The 23,305-nt window shown below is 47.7% G+C and overlaps 1 protein-coding gene across 6 annotated transcripts in view; it reads right to left on the reverse strand.

The window, feature by feature from the left end:
- The window catches only part of FYN (FYN proto-oncogene, Src family tyrosine kinase), a 205,532-nt gene that overhangs the window by 13,188 nt on the left and 169,039 nt on the right, over window positions 1-23,305 (reverse strand). For all 6 annotated transcript variants that reach the window (XM_036248074.1, XM_036248079.1, XM_036248078.1 and 3 more), the window contains 3 exons: window positions 21,739-21,815; window positions 21,484-21,637; window positions 1,217-1,348 (listed from right to left, as the gene is read on the reverse strand). In XM_036248074.1, the coding sequence (XP_036103967.1) occupies window positions 1,217-1,348; window positions 21,484-21,637; window positions 21,739-21,815 (363 nt within the window). The remainder of the gene's footprint in view (window positions 1-1,216; window positions 1,349-21,483; window positions 21,638-21,738; window positions 21,816-23,305) is intronic.

Genomic DNA, 23,305 nt, shown 5'->3' on the forward strand with positions numbered 1-23,305 from the left:
CCCTTTCTCCTGCGGGCTGGCTCCTCCCACCTGTGCGCCGGGACCGCAGCCCGCCAGCGATACAACTGACTTCTGCCCGCAACTCTGAACGCCCCGTGCTGGCGCTTCCGAGACCGGGAATTTGTCAGTTTTGTCTCTGTGCCAGCCTGGCTCTCCTAAGAGTCTCCAGGTTACACCTACCCAGAAAGAGAACTCTTTCTCTCTCTGCATTTTTTGAAGATGACCAGAAACAATCCTAAGAAATGAACAAAGGGATTACAAATTAATCTGTCCTCACTGGCTCCTCTGACTGCAAAGACACGATGACAAATCCAGGATTTGCAAGAGACCTCAATTCCTTGCTAATCTCCACCATCGTTTCTATCACTGCTTTTTTTTTTTTTAAAGCTCCTTTCTTAGGCAGGGAATGAAGGGGAGCTGTGTTCTTTCTTCACTTGGCAGTAACTGAAAAATATGTCCTTACAATTTCAGAAAGCAGACCATCCCTGCACTGTAACCACTAAAGCATGGAGGTGAGATGGCGTTAGTGTCCTTTACGTCACCACCTGTCTAAATTAATGAATTACAGCGTGAATAACCTAAACCTGTGGTTTCTTTGGAGGCCACGAATCTGATCCCCAGAAAAATTCCAGGGCCAGAGAATCTCCAACTGCTTTACATTGTTCTTGCTTCTGCATTTCAACTGCTCGGAAACGGCAGTGAGCGGCCTCTGAACTGCGTTCACGTGTGCCTGGCTCTCTCTGGCCATCTGGAGCCGGGCCTGCAGCGAGAGCAGGTCTTGGCATTTTCCTGCCAGCTTCACTCCATGGGTCAGTGCTACAGAGTCATCAAAAAGCAGTGGGGGCTGTTCTCCTCTTTCCCAGAAGTCTGCAAACTCTTCCAGCAGAGGTTCTGCCAGTGACATGTCTGCTCTGGGAGCGGCAGACGCACACACTCCTACCGAGAGAGGAGAGATTCTTTGAACTGGGGTGGACTGTAGCCCTCAAACCAGCTGCTAATGACATTAATCCTGGCACAAAATTCATGGTGGCTACTTGGCTACATACCACAGTGGCTCCCAGTTCTGCTTTTCACTGGTTAAGTCCCTGTCCATGTTCTTCAAACTCATGCTCAACAGAAAGCTGAGGACGGGGCTTAGAAGGTAAATGGGGTGAGGTTTCCCCAAATGGTCTGAACATCCAGTGCCAGGCCCATCTCTGCTGGGTCCTGCGCTTACCTGGGTAGGGCACTCTTCCTTTGGTGACCAGCTCCGTGAGTAAGATTCCAAAAGACCACACGTCAGACTTGATGGTGAACCTCCCGTACAGGGCTGCTTCGGGGGCCGTCCACTTAATGGGGAACTTCGCACCTGCAGAAAGAACACCTGGTCACTCATCACACGGAGAGCATCACTGAGTATGGGATGGGGAGGAAAAGCACTTGGCAAGTGCTTTCACAGGTGCAGGTTCACAGAGAGGAGGGGAAGGAGGTGAGACAAGGAATGAAGCCGGACTGAGAAGCTGTGGGGTCCAGTCCTGCCTCTGTGACTTAAGTAAGCCAGTTTAATTTTAATTTTCCCATCACAGGGTTGCACTTCAAAGCACCTTCAAGCTCTGGCTTCTAGAACTTGACAAGATGGCTACACTGAGTGTCACAGGTTTTGTTTGCAGATGAATCTAACTTATGAATAAGGAAACTAATTTATATATATATATTTGTTTTGCTTTGGATAATGTTATATTTTAATAAATACACATAGCACTAAATCATAATGCTACTCTCATGAATCCTGGGTAAGACAGACCAGTGTGTTCTCACCGTGCGTCTCCCTGGGGAGACGACTGCTGCAGCCCCAGAGCACGGGGCTCGGCTCCCTCAGGCCTCTCACCCAGGGCAGACCTGGTTCTGCGTGGGTTGCTTCCCTCCCTCCATTCCCTGGGGAGTGGCCGGCTCTAACGCTGGGATAGTTTTTCTTCTGTTCTGTGTGATCCCTTGCTTACCTCCCTGCTGCTCTCCTTCAGCCAGAGGCTGCTAGCTAATGTTTACTTTTTAAAGAGCAGTCTTGCCTCCGTGACTGTCTTATGCGTCTCTGATTTCCTAAGACCAAGGAGCAAATTTCACATCTAACTCGGTAGAATCTTTTCTTTTAAATTTGTGCAGTCATGAAAAGAATCCCCTCTAATCCGAAAGCGAGGGCGGGTGCCCTGCTGCTCGCAAGGCTGGCTGTGAGCACAGGCAGTGAGTGAGTCCCGCAGCCGTGCTCACACCGGCTCAGCACCCGGAACGCAGTTCCATGTGTTCCATGAACAAATGGGAAGGAAAGAACAAGGAATTTTTACTACTGATGTAAACACAATGATATGTTTGAAGCACGATAACTTTACTTAGGAGCTCCTAAAAGAATCATACAAAGACTGGCAAAATTTTCGGAAATTTTCATAGTACCTTTTGCACAATGCACGAAAATGGCAAATGATTAAAATCTTTAAATTAGTATGAATTTAATAACCAGAGGTATGATAAATGATAGCAATTAGATTTTTGTTTTAAATACAGTACTTGATAAATCTAACTGGAATTTCTAACTGGAATTTCCTGGCAATATAATTTTCCTTTCCATCTCTTCTAGGCTAGTGTGAGATGAAATTTAAAAAATCCTACTATTTCATTATGTGGCATCTCACAGAAACACTGCAGCAGAGAAATTATTCTATAGCTGCTTTTCCTTTTAGGCACTGAGTTATTTGTAATTAGCTGTTTCTCAAGCATAATTATCTCTGTCCTTAAGGGCTTTGTAATTCCACATGAGGCCTGGTATTCTCTGAACAGTCATTTGGTTTTGAAAGTTTCTTTCAAAGTATTCTTCTCCCACTTCCTACCTTGAGCATTCTGTTCGTGCAGCTCTGGACTCTGAGCCACTGGGATGAACGGGATCGGTTTCTTCAGTGTGGAGAGCAGACTTTGCCCTGGACCAAACCTCAGCTGGAGTTCTCTCATTTCAGAGAATAAAGGTATATTAAATTCATTCCTACTTAAACCGTCTCTTGAGCCAAATGGCTTGGAAGTCCACGTCCATCTCTGAAGCAGAGAACGCTCTTCTCCAGGTACAGACACAAATCCTGCACTAAAATGACAAGTGAAGTGGCTTCTCTCCCTTCTGGGAATCATGATGAAGGTGTGTTGCTGATAATAAACTATTTAAATTTGGATAAAGGCATTTTGGATTTTCTGAGAGAAGATTTCATAATTTCAGATTTAAAAACCCTCCAGATTTCAAGATTATCAGCCAGTTGTGCTAGTCTGCTTTATTTTCTCACTGTACCATCTATGAGAATTATATAACACTTCAAAAAATAAGTTAAAACAAAGGATGTAATGGAGCGGATAGGAAATCATTTGTAGATAGGTGTTTGGACTTAATAGCAAGAGCTCACTTCCATTTATTTTGTACTTTTCTTTCTACCAAATGTATTTATACCTAATACATCTTGGAGGGGAATAAAAAGGAAGAATGTCTTTGTTCAATTTCTCCTATTTCTTTTTGTTCTTAAAACAGCAGGTACCGTTACCCTAGCTGTTTTTTATTTAATCCTCACCTGAGGACATTTTTCCATTTTTTGTTCAGATAGAGTGGGAGGGAGGGAGGGGGGGAGAGAGAGAGAAAGAGAGAGAGAGAGAGGAAAACATCAACTTGAAAGGGACACATCGAGTGGCTGCCACCCGCACAACTAACCAGGGCCGGGGACAAACTGCAATGGAGGTACGTGCCCTTAGCAGGAACAGAACCCAGGTCTCTCTGGACCGCAGGCCGATGCTCTAACTGCTAAGCCAAACTGGCCAGGGCGCCCTAGCTGGTTTTGCTCAGTGGTTAGGGCATCAGTCTGTAGACCTAAGGGTCACAGGTTTGATTCCAGGTCAAGGGCACATACCTGGGTTACAGGTTTGATTCCTGGCCTAGTTGGGGGTCAGGGTCGTGCGGGTGGCAATGTATTGATGTGTCTCTCTCATTGATGTTTCTCTTTCCCTCCCTCCCTTCCACTCTATCAAAAAACCAATGAAAAAAATATCCCCGGGTGAGGATTAACCTCCCCCCCCCCCACAAAAGAGCAGGTACTGTGGACAAATGAAGGTTTCTAAAGGTAGCTCATATATTCCTTTTCAAGGAAGATAAAGGTTAATAAATTAAAGCAGCTATAAGTTGTTAATCATTAACAAATGCTTCAACAAAATAACGAATCTGTGCTCACTCTTCTATCCATTTCCTCACTTTGATCTCCCCTCATCTTGTCCCCCCACTGGCAGGGCAGATGCAGCTCCAATGGGGAGGGTTCACCTGGGGTTGGGCAGGGGTCTTCGGAAATGGCCATGCACGTTGCACACGGTAAATCCCAGTCTATGAGAACAGCACCCCTAAGGCTGTCCAGTGTACCACCTATGCAATCCCGCAGGTGGCTGTGCTGGGGGCTGCGACCGGCTCTGTCCTTGGGTGGTTAGGAAAGCTCAGGCACCTGGGGGGAAGACCTCCTGGGTGCAAACACTGCCTTTCCCTGCAAAGTACAGTTCTACCCCCTCCGATGTGCCCCATAGATACTGTGGCAGGCATAAAGTCAGGACTGAAGTTGTCTTCTAAGCAGTAGGAAGTTGTAGGAAAAGAGGAGACAAGGTCAGAGACCTGCGGTGCTGTGAAGTTGGTGTTGTTATGTAACCAGCCGACTCCCTCTTCTTGCAGCCCCTGTTTGGGAGCGGTCTTCAGAAGCCGCGCAATTTCCTCTCCTCCACACTTTATTGGAGGAAATGCAGCAAACTAAGCAGATGTGATGAACTAAAAAGTAAAGGAATTACTATCACTCTAGTTTTTATTTCTCACTTAATTACTTTGACAGTTCAGGATTCTGTTAAGCCAAAGGACAAAGGCCATGCCTGACAGATGGGCGTTTACACGTGGACCTGAGTGCATCCTTTCCGCCGGAGGCTTGGCGGGCGCTGCTTGGACATTTCCCCAGCCCCAGGTAAGCTCCCGGCTGAAAGCCTGACTCAGGGCTGTCACTGGCCGTGGCTGGAACGGCCAGAACAGCAGACTATCTTGTACTCGCTCTTCCTCCCTGGAATAGCACTGAGGGCTGGCCGGCCTCAGGCGGAGTGGTGTTCTGTGGTGAGCATACACACCAGTGCTCTAAATGATACTTTCTGATTCCTATTGCAGTCCTCTTTCTCTGAATTCAGCTGAGATGTGCAATGAGTGCTCACAAGCTTCATGTAACAACAGCGGGTCTTAGCCCTTGGCTTCAACGACCACCCCAATTCCAGCGACGCCTGCATTGGCCTCACAAGCTGGGGCCCCTCTACCGAGTTCCTGACCTCCCCAAAGGGCCTCTCAAATACAACACCCCCAAGGTGTCTCCCTCACCATTCTGCTTCTTTTCCAGGGTGTGCCGCCTTGTGCCCGCCTAGCTGATGAGAGCAGTGTGCAGAGCTCCCCCTGATGGGGTGCTGTGTCTGTTTGCTCTTCGCGGGGCACTCAGAGCCCACCGGGAGAAGGAGCTAAACAAACCCTTACTGAGTCATCGTTGGCCCCTGCTGCTTTATCATTCTCCACACCGAGTCCCTTCACTGCCCTCGCTCTAGTCCTCAGGGTCACCTGCCTGGACCCCTGCAGAGGCTTCCAGCTGAGCCCACCAGCACAGTCTGGTGTCTGCTCCCTCCTCCCCAGCCTCTTCTGGCCCTAGGCTCCCTCCTAGCTCTTCCGCCCCACCCACAACGCCTCTGACCTGACTGCGCCTTCCTCCCTTCCTCCCGAGTCCCCTCAACGCACTCCTATCCCGTGGCTAGCTCCTGTTCCTCCTTTTTCTTGGCCCCAGCGTTTCTTGCACAGGGAAACTGCCTGAGCACCAAGACTGGGGTGGTTCCCCAGCTTTTCTGCCAGAGTGTCTTGTTCTTTGTAACTGTTACTATTCAAGTGCAATGGACATGCTACAGGTATCCCCCACTTTCTGAAACTTCGTGTTAAGCCACTCTGCTTTTATGAAAGAACTACATTAGTACCTGTTTTTGCTGAAAGAAATCTAAAGAGGCTCTTCACTTTTATAAAAAATGGTGGAAAGGAAAAACAGCGTTCCTGTTTGTTTTGCAGTGAGCATTTTGGAGGCAGGCCCACGCAGCAGCGACGGCGGCCCGCCAAGCTCCTTGCTTGGGAACGACACTCAGCCCCTCAGCATCACACTGCCTAAGCTTTGAACCGTGTCTGTGAGCACCTGTGCTTCATCTCGACTGATTCTGTGCATCGGTTAGCAGGATGTGTCCTGAGGTAACTGCTTCTTTGCTTTACCATTTAGGCTTACACATGGTTTCTTAGGAACGGTCTATTTTCTGATACTGGGAAAACCTGGAGTTGCCCGAAATGCAACTCTTGACAGATACTGTCCTTGAGAGCGGGAGCGTGTCTTTCTGGACGGCCACCATTTCTCCGGGACTGAGCCTGGTGCCTGGTGCCCAGAAGTGAGATGGAGAGCTGCTGACCGGCCCTTTCAGCTTCCCTCCCAGGCTGAAGCCCGGGTCCTTCCAGGGCTTATGATCAATTTCCTGCTCTCTGGTGAGCCCTCCTACCCTTGTCCTCAGTGACCAGTGTCACTGTCTGTCACCAGCTGGTTGCCCTTTTAAGGGATTGCCAGCTGCCAACTACAGAAGGAAAGCATCTGTTGCACACTACTAAAAACTCCAGAAAACCCTGTGTTTTTAGTGCCAAGTGAAGTATGTTTAGATCCTCTTTGGGTCCGAGTGAAACTGTCTGAGGTGGAGGGAGCCCCAGACTTCGCTCTGTGAGGAGCGTGGGGCCCAGTTCACTGGGGCTGCAGCCGGGAGGGGGTTTATGTCAGCAGAAAGCCGAGGTGGCCAGAGGCCTTGGGAGTGCTCACAGCAAAGGGGCAGAAAATCCTATTCTTAATTGACTGGGGTGAAAGCAGGTGACTGGACAGCCATCACAGAATTCACAGGGCCACGTCTTTCTCATTTAAAATAAGGTGAATAATCATCTAGGCTTTAAGAGAAAGGAGAGGGTTGTGGATTTATTCAGTTACCAAAGTTTTCTCTCAAAACAACACCAACCCCCCATCCCCCACTGCTGGGCCCGTTTTGTTCTCTTTCTTCTTACCATGAGTATTTCTGGAGTTTTCCCACATGCTGGGCACTGTGCTCAGGGCTGGATGAACCCAACCTCCGGCTCTCACGGAGCTTGTGGCTTAGCTCGGGAGGGAGATAAAGTAAGTGAGTGGCCATTGTGTATGTCAGACAGTGACAAGAGCCATAGAGAATAATAAAATGAGCTACAAGGACAGATTCTGTGGGGCTTTGCAAACCACATAAAACTTTGGATGCCACCCTAAGTATGCCGGGAAGCCGCCGGAGCTTGTGGAAGTGTGATGACATCCCACCTCATTCTTTCTCGTCTTTGAAATATGGCAGATAACACATCATGACCTTGAGGACAATTTGTTGGGGGACAGAATGTGAAAAGCATTTTGACTTTTCAAAACTCTCAAAAAGCATAATTACATTTCAAGGCCATGGGTGTCTGTTAGTAATTAGCAACTGGGTAGACTATGCTTCTATTGTCACTTCTGTCGTCACGTTTGTTTAATTCATGGTGGCTCTAGACAGATTTGTGCTCTTTTAGCCCACTTCTCAACGTGAACAACACGCACAACCTCAGGGACAGAGCTGTAAACCTCGGCACACGTCAGCCCTCCGTGTGCTCGCACGCCCCACGAGACGCGGCTCCGCGCCCGCCTTCGTCCTCCCGCGCTGATTCCAGACGCCTCTCTGCTCTTCCCCGGGGAACACACCCTCTCCCATGACTAACCTGCTCTCCATCTGTGTGAGTGGGGCTGGGTCTGTATATAGACTTTGTCACTCATCTGAAGTCTTCTTTTTTGAGTTGCAAATGTCTAAGGGACAAAGTCCCAAATATGGCAACTATGCATCTAAATGGACTTTTCACCAAATCGTTTTACTACATATAAGACATTTTATTATAAAGGAGATGCTTGTACTGGATAAAAAAATGTTACTAAATGACCGACTTACAAAGTTTATTCCTACTTAAATATTTTAGAATGCAAATGGAGCCCCCTTTTCTCTCTCTCTTCTGGGCGTCAGACACCTACTCTGCCAGGCTTCAAGGTGAAAAGCCCGAAAGTGGGCTGGGATGCCTCCCTGTCCTCGAACAATTGCTCTATTCCTGCGCCACCATTTCTTTTTCCCTCTTTGACACGTCTCTCAAATTTGCCCCTTCTTGTTTAAGCTCTCTGCCAAACCTTGGTTGGGTCCTCACCTGTCTGTAAAGCCCTCCTCCCAGGGTGCCCTGCCTTTAGCCCACTGTCCACCCAACCACAGCAGCCAGCACAGTCCACCTCTACAAGGAGTTTCACAACTGATTCACCAGTTCAAACCCAGGTTGTTCAAGGGTCAACTCTATGGTTGGGAATCTGCAATTTTGGAGGGTTGACTATAATTATACATGGTTTTCGGTGGTGTGGGAGGTCATCGTCCCTAACCCCTTCGCTGTTCTGGGTCAACTGGAATCTCTTTAAACCTGAGCTTCATAACACCCCTACCCCAAGCATATCATGGGCTCCCTACTGAATTAAATCAAAATCCCCCACCTGGTATCACGGACCGACATATCCATTCAACTTTAGTGCTTGCTACCTCAAATACTATTACTTTAGTCTAGTTTGCTTTTTCATAACCTGTACCTGGCACTTGGCATAATCATATATTAGCTTGTTCTAACTGCCGTCTCTCCCTCCACCTGTTTAGCTAAAGCCGATTCAGCTCAAGTCCTCTCCATGAAGCCATCTGGGATGACTCCAGCCTTCATTGGTCTCTCCAGGGCATGTGGGGCCAATGCTATAAACAACAGTACCATGCCTGACAATAGTAGCTTCCACAGTAGCTAAACATATATTGAATGCTTACTGTCAGGCACCATGCTAAGTGCTTTACACATAGGAGGTTGATATTAATAACAGTTCTCTCCTATAGATGAGAGAACTGAACACAGAGATACAATGGTATGCCAAAGGACAGGTGGACATGGTGGAGCGGGCTTTTGAACCAAGGGAATCTAGTTCCAGAGCTCAAGCATTTAGACATGATACACTGTGCTGCCATTCCTGTCTCCAACATGTCTTTCTACCAGTTCTACATGTGTTATTTTTTATCTCTTTAAATAGAATGGAAGTCTTTTGAGGTTGGAGACCATGTTTCACACTTATGTTCCTCCACAGCACTCTGCTTGAGGCTGGTTAAACCACAATAAATGCTTTAACTGGCGAAAGGGCCACCCTGGTGATGTATCTAACACTCTGCTGACCAAAGAAATTCTCTTCTGTTAACACCAACTTAATCAAACCGAACAAAGAAAAGAGACAGCACAGCGGTGTCACATCTAATGATCATACTCCAGGATGGTCTGAACACTCTTGTGTTTTTAAGTGAAAACAGGATGACCAGCTAAATTCATGAGGTCAGGATGGCCCAGCCCACTCCCAGGTGCTCCACTCCAGCTAATGAAGCTCCGCCACCCCCAGTGGCCAGGCACTCTGCTCCTTCCACCTCGAACAGAAACAGTTCTCACTCGGTCGGTTACTCACTGCACCTCACGTATCTTCATACGTGAAGACGATGGCAGTGCCTTTCAAAGGCGCACAGGACGATGGCAGACTTTAGCTCCCAAGTCCGGCTCCTGCACTAGGTGTGTGCACATCAGCCAGGAAACAGGGCTCCCCAGGGAATGCTCTTCAGGGACCACGCAGAGGCCAGTCTTCGGGCTGAGGGGCTTGAGGTGCCGTCTGTGGAAGGTCTGGGGCAGTCATTTAGGAGAGACGCTCCAGGGACTGGCACACCTGGGCGTGCACTTGGATTTTTCTGGGTGACCATCTAAAACATCTCTTGGTCTCAGTCTCCTTATTTATAAATCAGGGAGGATGATAACCTCATAAGGTTGTGGTGAGAATTATAAATAATGTGAGGGGTCAGCACAGCACCTGACACCTTGTAATAGCTAAACAAGTGCCAGGTATTATTTTCTTTTGATAGTAGCGCAAAGGCTCTCTACACTTTGAGAGAGGGAAAGAGGGTGAAGAGAACCCAGTACACTCATCAGTCACTGAGGACTTACTGAGTGTCCAGTTAAGCCTCAGCACAGTGGGAAGGGCTCCTGAGAAAACCAAGCATAGGTCACCTCCTACCCTAGGACTTTCCAGACAGCTGGGGAGACCAAGCTCACAGGCAAACCCAGAAGAGTGCTAACTGAGTGCTGGCTTTAGGAGGAAGAGGGGTCAGGAGAGAGGAGGAAGAGGACGGCACAGGGAGTGGGGGCCCTGGGCAGGGGTGGCCACATGGAAATGCTGCAGTGTGACCCATGACTCTCCCCAGCTGAGGCTCAGGGCCAGCTCACATCACAGGCTCTTGCTGGAGACCTGGTGACCACGCTGGTTCCACAGCCCTGTCTCAGAATATATCCCCTCTAGCTAAGAACGGCCAAGGGGAGAAGGCCAGGCCAGGGCAGGATCACAGAACCTAGACCCTTCCTACAGAGAGCACAGGGGTGCCTCACCAGCATGTTCACGGAGGAGAGGCATCACGTCAATAACAGACACTGGTTCTCTGAACCAGAGATCCATCCAGAGCCCTCTTTAATTATGGAACCACAAGCTGCAAATTATTACATTCAATATTAAATAATGTGCAGTACTTCAACTTTAAAGTTACCCTGGGGAATAAAGGAAAATAAATCATAAACTATGCTAATAACAGGAAGCTGATCACACGGGGAAGTGGAGGGTGACAAGGCCGGACTAGGACAGGATATCCTGGGAAAGAGGTAAATCAAAGCTGACCTGACTGGGAACTTTGTGGTTATTCAAACAAAACAATGATTTCAAACCCCATAAAACCTGGCAAAGCAAAGCTCAGAAGTTTCACACTAGCCAAAGGAATGACTTTCCCATTTTCCAAACGGGTCTGGAGTAATCCAACTGCTTTCCAGTTGTTCCTGGCAACACATGCGCTGAAACTTCCACTGTAAGTTCACAAGGTTTCAGCATCCTGTTTTAAAAACAAATGTAAGTGACAAGTGAATGGTACAGTGGAGTGAGATGACATTCCATCTGAAATGCCCAACAGTGAGCAGGATGTTTGAGAAAGAGATGGGCGGGAGCAATGCTGTCCCCCCAGGGTGGGGGGAGAGGAGGGTGGGTTTGGCCAAGGAAGACAAGAACCAAGCACCAGAAGCAGGGCCTCAGCACAGTGCAAAGGTTGATGAGCTCGCACAGATCCAGTCTGGTGTAGCTAAATCTGCAGAAGAAATATTCAGGCTGAGCGGGGTGAGCAAAGTCCCAAGGCGAGACCCATATTGAGGACAAGACAGAAAAGGGATAAAAGGGCCATCCGTGGGTATTGAAAACCTAATGAAGACAACCAGAGGACAGAGGGGAGCAAACCCAGCCACCAAGGAGAGTGGGGGGTGAGGCTGGAGTCCAGGCACTGTCCTGGCATCTTGCTCAAGTTGAGGAAGGACAGGCAGGAAGATGGACTGTGGCGGGCAGGACAGCCCCCCATGGAAGAAACAGAAAGGCTGTGCGATTCCTTCTGCAGTGGAGCCAGGAGAGGAGGGGGCTCTGGGCTGCTTGCCTTTCCCCATCACCTTCCGCCCAGGGGTCACCAGTCACAACTCAGGATGATGCTCACTGGCAACACGAAAGTGAAGAACAACATGGGTGTTTGGCCCCTTACTCTCAGGAAGGAAACCTAAGAAACACCAAGGAGACTTCCTAAGTGCAGACAGCGTTGGGGCTTAAGTGGTTGCCTTGGTTGGGATTAAGGAGGAACCCTGCCTGCTATTCTAGAACACCAAAACTCTGATTAGCTCCAGTTATCTCTCTCTTTCCAAGAGCCAACAGGAAAGCAATATTGGGATAAAAACTCTGATTCACAGCCCCAGTGGACAAACACTAACTTGTGTCAGGACAGAAGGCAGGAAAGTTGTTCATGGCAGTGAGAACTCAGGCCTGAGTAACAACGGAATGTCTGGGATGCAGCTCAACATAGAAAACACTCCAAGAATCCAGCCACCCTGGAAGAGGCAGGGGCCTGGGTCCATCTGACACTGTGCTGCAAAGCATGCGAGGCAGCAAGGACACGAGTCGGGGACACTGCTTGGGAACAGCTGGTGGTCAGACTGAGAGTTTGGTTGGGAGTTAGGAAGAAATGGAAGGAAGAGAGGATATACAGACAACAATAGCCACTTTGAGGTTGCTTTTTCAAACTGCCCCCCACAGTGCCTGTGCCTGTGAGGAGACCAGCATGTCGCTGCAGTGCACCATCCTGTGGCTGGAAGAAACAGGCTTCCCAATGTGGCCAGTTTCACAGGCACTGCCTGCCCCTGATTATCCGGATGATGCAAAGGCAGGAGTTCCTTTTGCAGCAAAGCAAGACAAGGAATCCAAGTGACATTTTTGATGTTTGATGGCAGTCTGCATTTCTATTTACACATTTTAAAATCACAGAGGCTGACCATCTGCTTCCTTCTTGTTGATTACTAAAAAACGTGGGACACAGAGAGAGACCAATGACTTGTTCTTGACCATTCAGAAACCACCACCAAACTGCTTTGCTCAAGACAGTACAGAGATGAAGATACCCACACGGAAGACACGTGACTGCCCGGGGCAGACAGAGGAAAGGTATTCAGACAAGAGGCTCTCAGGGACCGGGGCTTAGGCCAGTCCCATCTGTGTCCTCTGGACACAATCAGGGAACCGTCCCACTATGGGAGTGGACGAAATGAGCCCACCCCTCCCCCACAACAGTTTTATTATTATTATTTTTTTTATCCTCACCCGAGGACATTTTTCCATTTTTTGTACAGATAGAGTGGGAGGGAGAGAGAGGAAGAGAGAGAGAGAGAGAGAGAAACATCGATGTGAAAGGGACACATCGAGTGGCTGCTACCCGCACGACCAACCAGGGCCGGGGACAAACTGCAACCAAGGTACGTGCCCTTAGCGGGAACCGAACCCGGGTCTCTCCGGACCGCAGGCCAACGCTCTAACCGCTGAGCCAAACTGGCCAGGGCCCCACAACAGTTTTAATCTTTTTTTTAATTTTTATTTTTTTATCCTCACCTGAGGACATTTTCCCATTTTTTGTTCAGATAGAGTGGGAAGGAGAGAAAGGAAGAGAGAGAGAGAAACATTGATGTGAAAGGGACACATCGAGTGGCTGCCTCCTGCACTACCCAACCGGGGCCAGGGACAAACTGCAACTGAGGTACATGCCCCCAGCAGGAACCAAACCCGGGTCTCTCTGGACCACAGGCTGACGCTCCAACTGCAGAGCCAAACCGGCCAGGGCAACAGTTTTAATCTTAAAAGAGAGCCGGGTAGGCAAGGGTGAGTGGAAGTCCCTTTTTTTCCATTTTACTCTTTCCGTACGTCCTTTTGTGAGGGAAAAGTGTGGCCTGTAGCATCCACCCCCCTCCCTGCAGTCTGACCCCTACGCCTGAGGTTAACCAGGCCCAGCAGTTCGGCTGTGGCTCAGCAGATACACAAAGCATCCCTCTCTCGAAATGCCAGGGGCAGCCCGGACTGGAAGCGGCGGAATACAAATGAAGGCGCTTTTCTCCCGAGCGACAGAAGTGCACCAAATTCAGGGTCTGGGAGGATTGATGAGAACCAGGCTCGGTTCAGGCTGCAACTCATCCGCCGCAGCAGGAATGATGGCTCCAACCCGGCCACCAGCAGGCATGCTTCGGGAAACCAGCTCCCACCAGACAGCCCCTGGGGACTCATGTGTGGTCAGTTCAAACAAACGGGTTTCCTGCTCAGTACTTCAAACAATGGCTGCATTGGAAAGGGTTTGCTTGTTGTTAAAGGATGGTTTGCTTCTCTAGCATGGGAAAAATTAGATTAAATTCAATAATTAACACCCCCCAGCCCGACATTTGCTGTTCAGGTCACAGCGCACTGTGTGGGAACTGCAGTGCTGTTGCTGGCGGACAACAAGAAACGCATGTGCGGCCAGGGCAGAGGGAGGGCATCTCCTGGCGAGATCAGCCTTGATCTGCACTGGATTACAGGAGCCTCCGAAGAGGCTGATTAATAATTCTGCAGGAGCCCTTGAGCTGCAAAGCTGGCGCTCTGAGTCTGATAATCCCCAGTCGTAGTAACACAAAGGAAGGACAGGAACTGAATTCACAGCTCTGAACTGTAAAATGCAACATATGAAAGAAATAGGGATCCGCTTCTTCCTGACTGTTTGTCAACCTAGCTGCCTGCTTGTTTGTGTTAAACGGCTACTGTGCTTTTTGAATCCAAAATCTGATTATATTTAATTAGTACAGGCATCTGGGGTTTCTAATACACAAAGAGTTATTAAAGTAACAAATCTTTCTAAAATATGCTCTCCATGAAAGAATGTGTTAATTTATGCAGCAACAATTTTTTAACATGAAATAATTAACATAAAAACTGCAACAATTATGAATTCTTTGCAGTCTAATTTATACGTGAATTTTCCTCCAGATAATAATCTATTCAACTTAAACCCTCAACACTGAGCATTTGAGCAGAGATATTTTTCTTTTTCTATTTCATACATAAACCTAAACTTACAGCAGGTCTCATACAAAGTCCCGAACGCCCGTTTCTACGTACATTCCGAAGATCCAAAGATTAAACTGCCTGGACATTTGCTTCCTCAACAATACTTTTGTTGTTAACATAGACCTTAAAATAAACCCCAAACAAACCCAAGACACAGAGCAGTTCACGTTCCTGTCATTGTGATGATTCAAATCAGGAGAGGAGAGGGTTAAATAGGCAGGTCCTCTAAGTGAAAGACTCTGATGGGAGAGAGTCAGGAAAGACCAAGGAGCTATGTAGCTATGTGCATGTGTGTGCATTTGTGTGAGTGCATGTGTGTGTGGAGGATGCAAGACAGAGAGGGAGGGAGGGAGGGAGGGAGGGAGACAGGGAGGGCGCGAGCTATTTATCTCACTGATCAACAGCAGCGATATCACTATTACCAACTATGACTATGCAACATCTATCCGCTCAGAGTCTGCTTGGTGCTCTGTGCTTGTGCACATTCCAGGGAAGCTGTGCAGCAATTCTGCGATGCAGATAACTACTACTACCCCTGTTTCAGAGGAGGAAATACAGGCTCAGAGAGGTTAAGTAACTTGTCCACAGTCTCAAAGCTAATTAGCAGTGATGCTAGGATTCATACTAAGACACTTTGGCTTTCTGGTTCATGTTCTTAACCAATCCAGTTCCTGCCATCTTTGGGAGGGGGAGGTGTGTGTGTGTGTGAAGAAGGAAAGCGGTCTGGCTACCCAAAAGCTTAGTGCTGCCAGGAGGAGGGGGAAGGTGCGAATAATATCAGCAGTTTCTGCCCACTGTCTTCTCTAACCTTCCCAGCCCCCTGAAAGGTTACCCGCACCAACACTATGGCACGGATGAGACAACTTATGTGAAATCCATGACTGGAAATGGGAGTCAAGATTTGAACACAGGCTCATCTAGCTCCCACACTCCTGTACCTCCCTTCACCCCAGGGCCATCTTGCTGGTGTAGCAAATGGCATACTGGCGTAGCAAACAATCATTCTGGTTCCTGCAGTCACTACAGGATCTGACTGGGCGAGCTGTGCTCCCTGCAAACAGAGGACAGCACGTGGAGTGGGGAGCGGCGGCAGTGACTCTGGCTATCTCCCTGCTGCAAACAAACATCAATAAATTCCTACGATGTGCTCTGTGCTGATCTTCAGAACAGATCACCTCTACAGAGAGGCAGTAAGACTAGGTCCACAGATAGCTGTGAGAATTGCTACAGCAGCGCTTGTCCAGGAGAGTGTGTGTGTGTGAGACAGTGTGCACGCACAACCATCAGCGCAGCTGCTGAGAGTGCCCAGTGGATACTCAGTGTGACAAGATTAAAAACAGCAGAGACAGTGACAGTTCTCAACAGAGAAGGCAAATGTGAGAAAAAAGGAGTCTGCAGGAGAGGAAGAAGAGCAGATCTCCAGCTCCCCGCGGTCCTCGGTCCCCAGGGTGCAGAGCCCGTGGGCCACACAGGTAATACGGAGTGGTGAGTGCCCTGATAAACAAGAGTTGGCTGTCAAATAAAGAAAAAAACATTTTTTTCTCTTAAATATTGATTCTTCATTGATTACCAATAGTCATTTTCTTAAAAAAATTTTTAGATACGAAAACAAAGGTCCTATTCTTTCTTTCTTTTTTTTGTTAATCCTCACCTGACGATATTTTTCCATTGATTTTAGATTAGCGTGGAAGGGGGACGGACAGACAGAGAGAGAGAGAGAGAGAGAGAGAGAGAGAGAAAGAGAAACATCAATTGGTTAATTGGTTGCCTCCCACACAACCCTGATCAGGGCAGGGGATCGAACCTGCAACCCAGGCACGTGCCCCTGACCGGGAATCAAACCCAGGACCCTTTGGTCTGCAGGCCGATGCTGAGCCAAACTGGCTAAGGCATTCAAGAAAAAATACATCAAACACAAAAAAGTTTCAGGTTACAAGAATGGTTTAAATTTTGTTTTAACTGATTTTAGAGAGAGAGGAGAGGAAGGGAAAGGTAGAGAGAGATAGAAACATTGATGAGAGAGGACATCAACTGGCTGCCTCCTGCATGGCCCCCATTGGGGATCGGGCCCACAACCTGGGCATGTGCCCTGACCAGGAATCGAATCGGTGACTTTTTGGTGCATGGGCCAACGCTCAATCACTGAGCCACACTGGCTGGGCATAAGAATGGTTTTTATATTTTACTACCCTTAAAGAGCTTTCATAGACAGCCCATTTAATTCTCACATTAATTATGTAAGGTAATTATTTTTAATCTCCATTTTACAGATGCCAAAAATAAGGCTCAAAAGGTTAAGTGATTTGCCTTGGGACAGGGCTAGTCCAAACCACGGCCTCCTAATTTGTAACCACAGCTCCCCAGTCTTACCAGGCTGCCTCAGTAGCCTAGAAGGAATACAGCACTGGTAACTGACACTGTAGCTGTGTGTTCTTCCTTTAAAGATATGCCTACAAAATGTGCTGGGCAGTAGCAAATGCCAGGCTTGCTCTATGACCTAACAATTCCAGTCCTGTGAATATGCCCAATAAATAGGAGGACACACATCTACCACCATGGCAGCTTAATTTATAATAGCTCCAAATTAGAAATACCAGTAGGATGGATGATGAACTGCCATATTTGTACAGTGGAATACTACTCAGCAATGTAGAGGAAAGAACCACTATTACGTGTATAGAAGAATCTCAGACATAATGAGGGGTAGGAAGCCAGACACAAAAATGTGCCTCATGATTTGTTTATATGAAATTTAATTACAGGCAAAGTGAATCTACGGTGACAGAGGTAAAAATAGTGGCTACCCCTGGTGGTTACTGGCTGGAGGGGGATGAGGAGATGTTCTAGGGTGCTGGCCGTGTGCCGTGTCTTCATCTGTGGGCAATTTCAGAGACTTAGATGTACAAATTCACTGAGTTGTACACTTAAGATTTATTCACTTTATTGTTTATATATTATGGTTCCAAAAATGTATATATATGTAAATGTGCACAAAAGCAAGTCATTCTTATATATAAGCCAGGTATTATGTATAATTTGTTAGATTTAAACTGATGTCTGTCAGCACTGAGCTTCCTGGAAGCTTCTGATGGAAAAGAACAAGGGTCTGTCAAGATGCTCCCACTGCTTCCTGTACGTCGGAACCAGGCTGGGGCTGCGAGTCTGGGGAAGTGCAGCTGGGGGACAGCTGTCCATGCTGGTGGCTCAGAGACAGGTGTGGTGTGGATGTGTGACAGAAGATCCCTGAGGCGGCTGCGCATGGGCAGGGCTGGGTCAGCTGTGGATTGACTCCAGGAAGAAGGTGCAGGGCTGGGGTAGGGGGTGGCTGGGATCAGACCTCAGGGGAGGGTGTAGGCAGCATGGGGCGAGAGGTCATGGTCGGCTGAGGCCCCTTTGCTGTCTTAGGATTCCTTATGTCAGTAGCTCCTAGCAAAGTCCCTTTCACACACAAGGCCCTCCAATAATTAATGTTGGCGTTACTCGGAGACCCTGATTGGTCAGAATTTAGCACACAGTTTAGGACTAAAGAAGATCCCTCTGCTGCAACTGAGGGAAATGTACAGGTAACAGAGAAGGAGAAGAACCACAGAAAGTCTAGGTGCCTCTAGGATGCACAGCATCACCCTCATAGACTCCGGCCTAGTCTTGACCTTCTCCCTGACTTGGGGCTCCTGTCACAGTCCAGTGGGGTGGGAATGGTAGGAGGGAGGAACTCTGGAAGGGCTGTTGAACACAGGTCCACATTCCAGTTCAGCTTGTGCCCTGGGAAATGCCATCTCATCTATTCAGGGGGGTGGCAGACATTTCAGTGTGCCCTCAGATGGGAAGTTCACAACTGTGTTAAGAAACAACTGTCACTCACAGTCCTAAATACCTGTGTTCAGCACATGCTTCCGAACACTGCCCACACTTCCATAATCAAGAGGCTGCGTGCCGTGGCCTGCGGGGATCATAAAACCCGACTTGCAAATGTTACCAGGCACAGGGACCAGCTGTGTGGAGGAGCTGCTTCATCCCCAGCAGAGCTCGGCACGCAGCTCGCATGCCATCTGCAGAGCACGCCAGCAGATACACACCAGGTCCTTCCTGCCTTGTAAAGAGGCCAGGGCAGGGCAGACCCTTGGGAGGAATTTTATAAACAACTGAGTTGTCCCAGAACTGGAAAATGAAGGTTTTTTCCAACTCCCCTACACAAAAAACTTTTCCATAAAATAAAGGGAAAAGGGGACTTATGACTAATCTCAGTTTTTAATTTTCTGTTCTTTTAATCACTGTCTGGATGAGAGGCAGTCAATACAGCTTAAGAAGGCAGATACAACAGGGCCCCAATACCCAGATTCAAATCGGTGCTTCTACCCTTTTACGAGCTACTTAACCCCTCTGAGTCTGTTTCTGAGGTTTCCTCCCCACTCCACGTTTTCCCCGCTCAGGCCTGGCACCCAGAGGTATTCCACAAATGCCTCTGCTCCTTCCTCTCTCTCTGTTGCAGGACAGCATTTCTTTTATTCTCCTTGCAAATCCTGGGGCCCCACAGCCTTTATCGGCCTCCCACCCCAGTTCAGCTCTCCAGTTCATTTACTTCTTACTTATCTCTTTCCAGTCTTTGGCATGGATCTAAAGATATTTGTGAGAGGAAAGAGAGAATAAAAAGGAATCTTAAGCAGGAAGGGTGGGATACTCTTTTTGGAAATTAAGTAAAGGAAACAAGGTACAGAGGGTTTGAGGCCAATCCTTTGAAAGGCATCAGGACAGCATCTGGGAAAGTGGTGGTGGAGGTGAGGGGACACCAAAAAGGCAATCAGGACAGCTGACCCAAGAAGAGCAGGACTTGATGGCTAGGGCTGCAGGTGGCCGACGGCCCTGGTAAACAGCAGCTGCGTGTGTGAGAGGGAAACCAGTGAGGGGCTCCTCACAGCCTGCCCCTGGGTGCTCATCACCCCGGGCCACAGCCAGAGGGTCCCACTCCATGGACTAAATAGCCAGGCCCTGTCAGCACGGCCCCTGCCAGCATCCTTGAGCTTCTGACCCTGTAACCTTTCCATCTGTGGATGGTTCAAGACTATTAACCCCAAATTCTATAAAGTCCAAAGTCCAGGAGGAGAGGAGAAACAAATCCTGAGCCCATCCCTCCAGCAACAGGAAGGACGCTCAAGGCACCAAATGCTAAGACAGACTCCTTGTCACTCCTTCCTAAATCAAATACTCGTGTCTCCCAACCTTCATCCGCTCTGCTCTGCTCTGCTCTCCTCCAGGGTCTTTGAGTTGAGATCTGACAGGTTTGCCTCGGGGTACACTCTTTCATTCAGGGCCAGGTTTCAGACCCAGTGGTACGTCAGACCCTCTCAGCTCACCTTGACTCAAAATCACGTCCACATTTTTCTCTGGACTGCCAGTGCCAACCAAAGCTGCCTGTGTGCCTTTGATTAGAGATACGTATGCCATCTGGCCTGCACGGGTGAGTGTGTGTGTAATGTGTGGGCATGCTTGCTGTGTGGGCATTTGGCTCCAGGACAAGAACTGCCACATGTTGGGGAAATTCAAATAGCCAAGCTGTCTGACCGACATGTAATTTTGCATTTGGACAGTGTCTGTACGAGCCAGGATTTTGGTTTAATGCTTTTGCTCATCACTGGAGACTGCCGAGAAAGATAAAGGCAGGGAAGAATTGGCCTGAAATGAAAGAATTAAAAAAGAAAGAAGAATAAGAATTCCGGAGGTGGTCTTCCTGAAATCCAATAGAAAGCACTGCCCTGTAATGTATTCCAGTCACTGCTCAGCCTTGCTCCGAATAACCAGGCTTTGGTTACAACAACAATGAAAGTTACCTACTTCCTTCAGACACAGACATTATATTCTACGTGAGGCGCCTACATTTAATTGCCAACAGCACATTTAACTCCACACCTTTACCTGTTGACCACCACGTGAAGATGTACGAGGACGGAAAACAACCTTGGGCATTCCCTTCCTGCTGTCTGCTGTTCTAAAAGCACCTGACAAGCTGTCCTGTTGGAGTGGCTGCTGGTTGGGATATCTTTTTTCTAGAGACTAATTCTAGAAATCTTTGGGTGGAAAGGAGATGATTAAAGGAGGAAATTTTCAAGTGACTGCTATCTTTATTTTCCCTCTAAATCCCCCTTTTAATGTTCTCCCTGCTTTAGACCCACATGAACTCATCAGTGGGCTCCTCTGACCTCTGGCTTCTGGTTGGGTTTGACAGTTCTGGAGGAGGATGAAGCTTAGATATGAATCATCCGGATCCACCCTGCTGCTTCTCTCTACTGAAAGGTGGCCTCTCAGCACAGCTGCATCCTGAGTTCTGGTGCCTGCTACCCCCACACCCCCTTGCCCTCAGGTCTTGGGTCCATTGTTGTTACTTGCCCATCATGCCCTGCTGGTTTTCCTAAACCCTGCCCATGCCTTTGTAAATAACTCCTTTATTAAATTATCCAATGAGCGTGCCTTCTGGTTTTTGCTGAGACTTTGATGGAGTGATGAGCTATTACTTGATTGATCTATTGGCCTTCCACAACCTTCCTTCTCCAAAAGCAAAGTGTCCCAGGCCTGGACACTGTGAGGAGGGCGGCATGAACCAGGAGGACCACACCAGTGAACACTCACTTATCAAAAAGGAACATCTTATCCATCTACTGAAACCCACTACAGTCTTCCACCAGCTGAGTTATCAAATTCCTGCCAGATCAGGAAGAAAATAGTCTAGCTGAAGAATGACATTGCAAACATTTTCTGAAGGAACAGAAGGGAAGGAGGGAAGAAAGGCTGTGCAGTAAGGACTGTTTTCAGGGATGTGATCATGAGCCATTGCCGTTCAAGTGCCTACCTTGTCTGGCTGTGTACTCATTGTCTTCGATCAATCTGGCCAATCCAAAGTCAGCAATCTTGCATATTAGTCCATTCCCCACTAGAATGTTTGCTGATCGCAGATCTCTGTGGATGTAATTCATGCGCTCGATGTAAGCCATTCCTGCAGCAACCTGTGAAAGTTGAGGGAACAGAACGAGTTTCACCTTGGCTCCATGTATTTACATCTTCGTATATTATGTCTAAGGCAGGAACCAAGGTCCCAGGGGCCTACCTGTGCTGCCATGTCCACAAGGTTTGGTAATTTCAGAGCCCTTCCTTCTCCATCTTTTAAGAAATCGAGCAAACTTCCTATGAACAAAACATGAAACCATTTCAATTTACTTTGAAAGATAAACATTTCCAACAAAGGGCTACATTTGGTTTTCTTATTGGAAGTAATGAAGTAACTGAATTGAATAACACCATCAATGCAAAAGAAAGGTTCATACCAAAATCATAGGAAAAACTATGCAGTAAAAGTAGCAGTTTTACATTTTAAAAATAAACAATGGTGACGCTATTTCCAAGGACAACAAAAATTGATGACACTAGAAGAAGTGGGCATGATTCCCATTCTGTCGTAAAGAAGGACATGGGAAGAGCTGCGTCACTACAGTCTTGTCCCTAAGTGGCCCTGCACAAAGCAGTGATATGAGCCACATCGCCCAGCCAAGTGGTCCCCAAAACGCGGTCCTGGGACCAGCAGAGAGATCTTTCCTCAGGGATCTTGCACGCCGATCTTCTGAACTTTCTAGAAACTCTGGAGGTTAGGCCCAGAAACCTGTATTTTAAGGAGCTGTCAACGTGATTTAGATACATAATCAAGTTTGAGAAGCACTGGCCTACCTTATTTATAGATTTTAACTCAAGAAAAGACGATCTGAAAGAAGAGAAAAGACTATCTGAGGAATACAGGGTGGGGCAAGTTCCCTGTTAGATCAGGGCCAGCCAGGCCTCGGTGATGCCTGTGCGTGAACGGCTGAGCCTCAGTGCTGCTGAGATACCAGCCCAGGGAGCTCAGCACTAACACCACGGCTGGAATAGCCACGTGGAGAGGCTGGAAGCCCATGCTGGTCAAGGTGACTGTTTTCGTGCTTTAATCACAAAGTTATTTACCAAATAACCCTGGATACAAAGGACAAACAATCTGCCAGGAAAAAATTCCAAATATATTTTAAAAGTACACGGAAAGGAAAATTACACTGGTATCCTCTGATGTACAATGCATTGCTTTTTAAGGACGTTTCTTGTTTGGTTCATCTATTTTTCCAAAACAAAGTGATCTTTGGCCTTATCCCCAAAAATATTGCTTTGATTGGAAGACAGACAGACACATACAGGCATGCGCGCGCGCGCGCACACACACACACACACACACACACACACACACACAGAAATTAGAATAAAATGTGCTCTTTAAAAGCATGTCTTTCTTCATCTGATGTTTATGAAAAGAGCTGGAAAAAAAAGTTAAAATGATGGACACTAAACTTAGCCCAGACACCAGTGTCTGATATTAATTGTTCAGCCCTGCAAAAAGGACATTTAACACAAGTGATGGCATTCAAAACAACAGCAAACTGTCCCAGTCCTCCGTGTCACTGACGTTAAAAATGAACGCATTCATTATGGAGAGGAGCTGGCACCCTTCATGTGCAGCATGCAAAGGTGCTGGGCATCTCAAAGACCTGGGGCAAACTTGAGGTCACAGTCTGTTTTAAAATGTTTTCACTAATGAGCACACAATTTGTGCTTCCTGATGGGAATGCTTGACTCATGCAGAAACCAGCAAAAAAAGC

Source organism: Molossus molossus, unplaced genomic scaffold (assembly GCF_014108415.1).
Source record: "Molossus molossus isolate mMolMol1 unplaced genomic scaffold, mMolMol1.p scaffold_m16_p_8, whole genome shotgun sequence".
Lineage (NCBI taxonomy): Eukaryota > Metazoa > Chordata > Mammalia > Chiroptera > Molossidae > Molossus > Molossus molossus.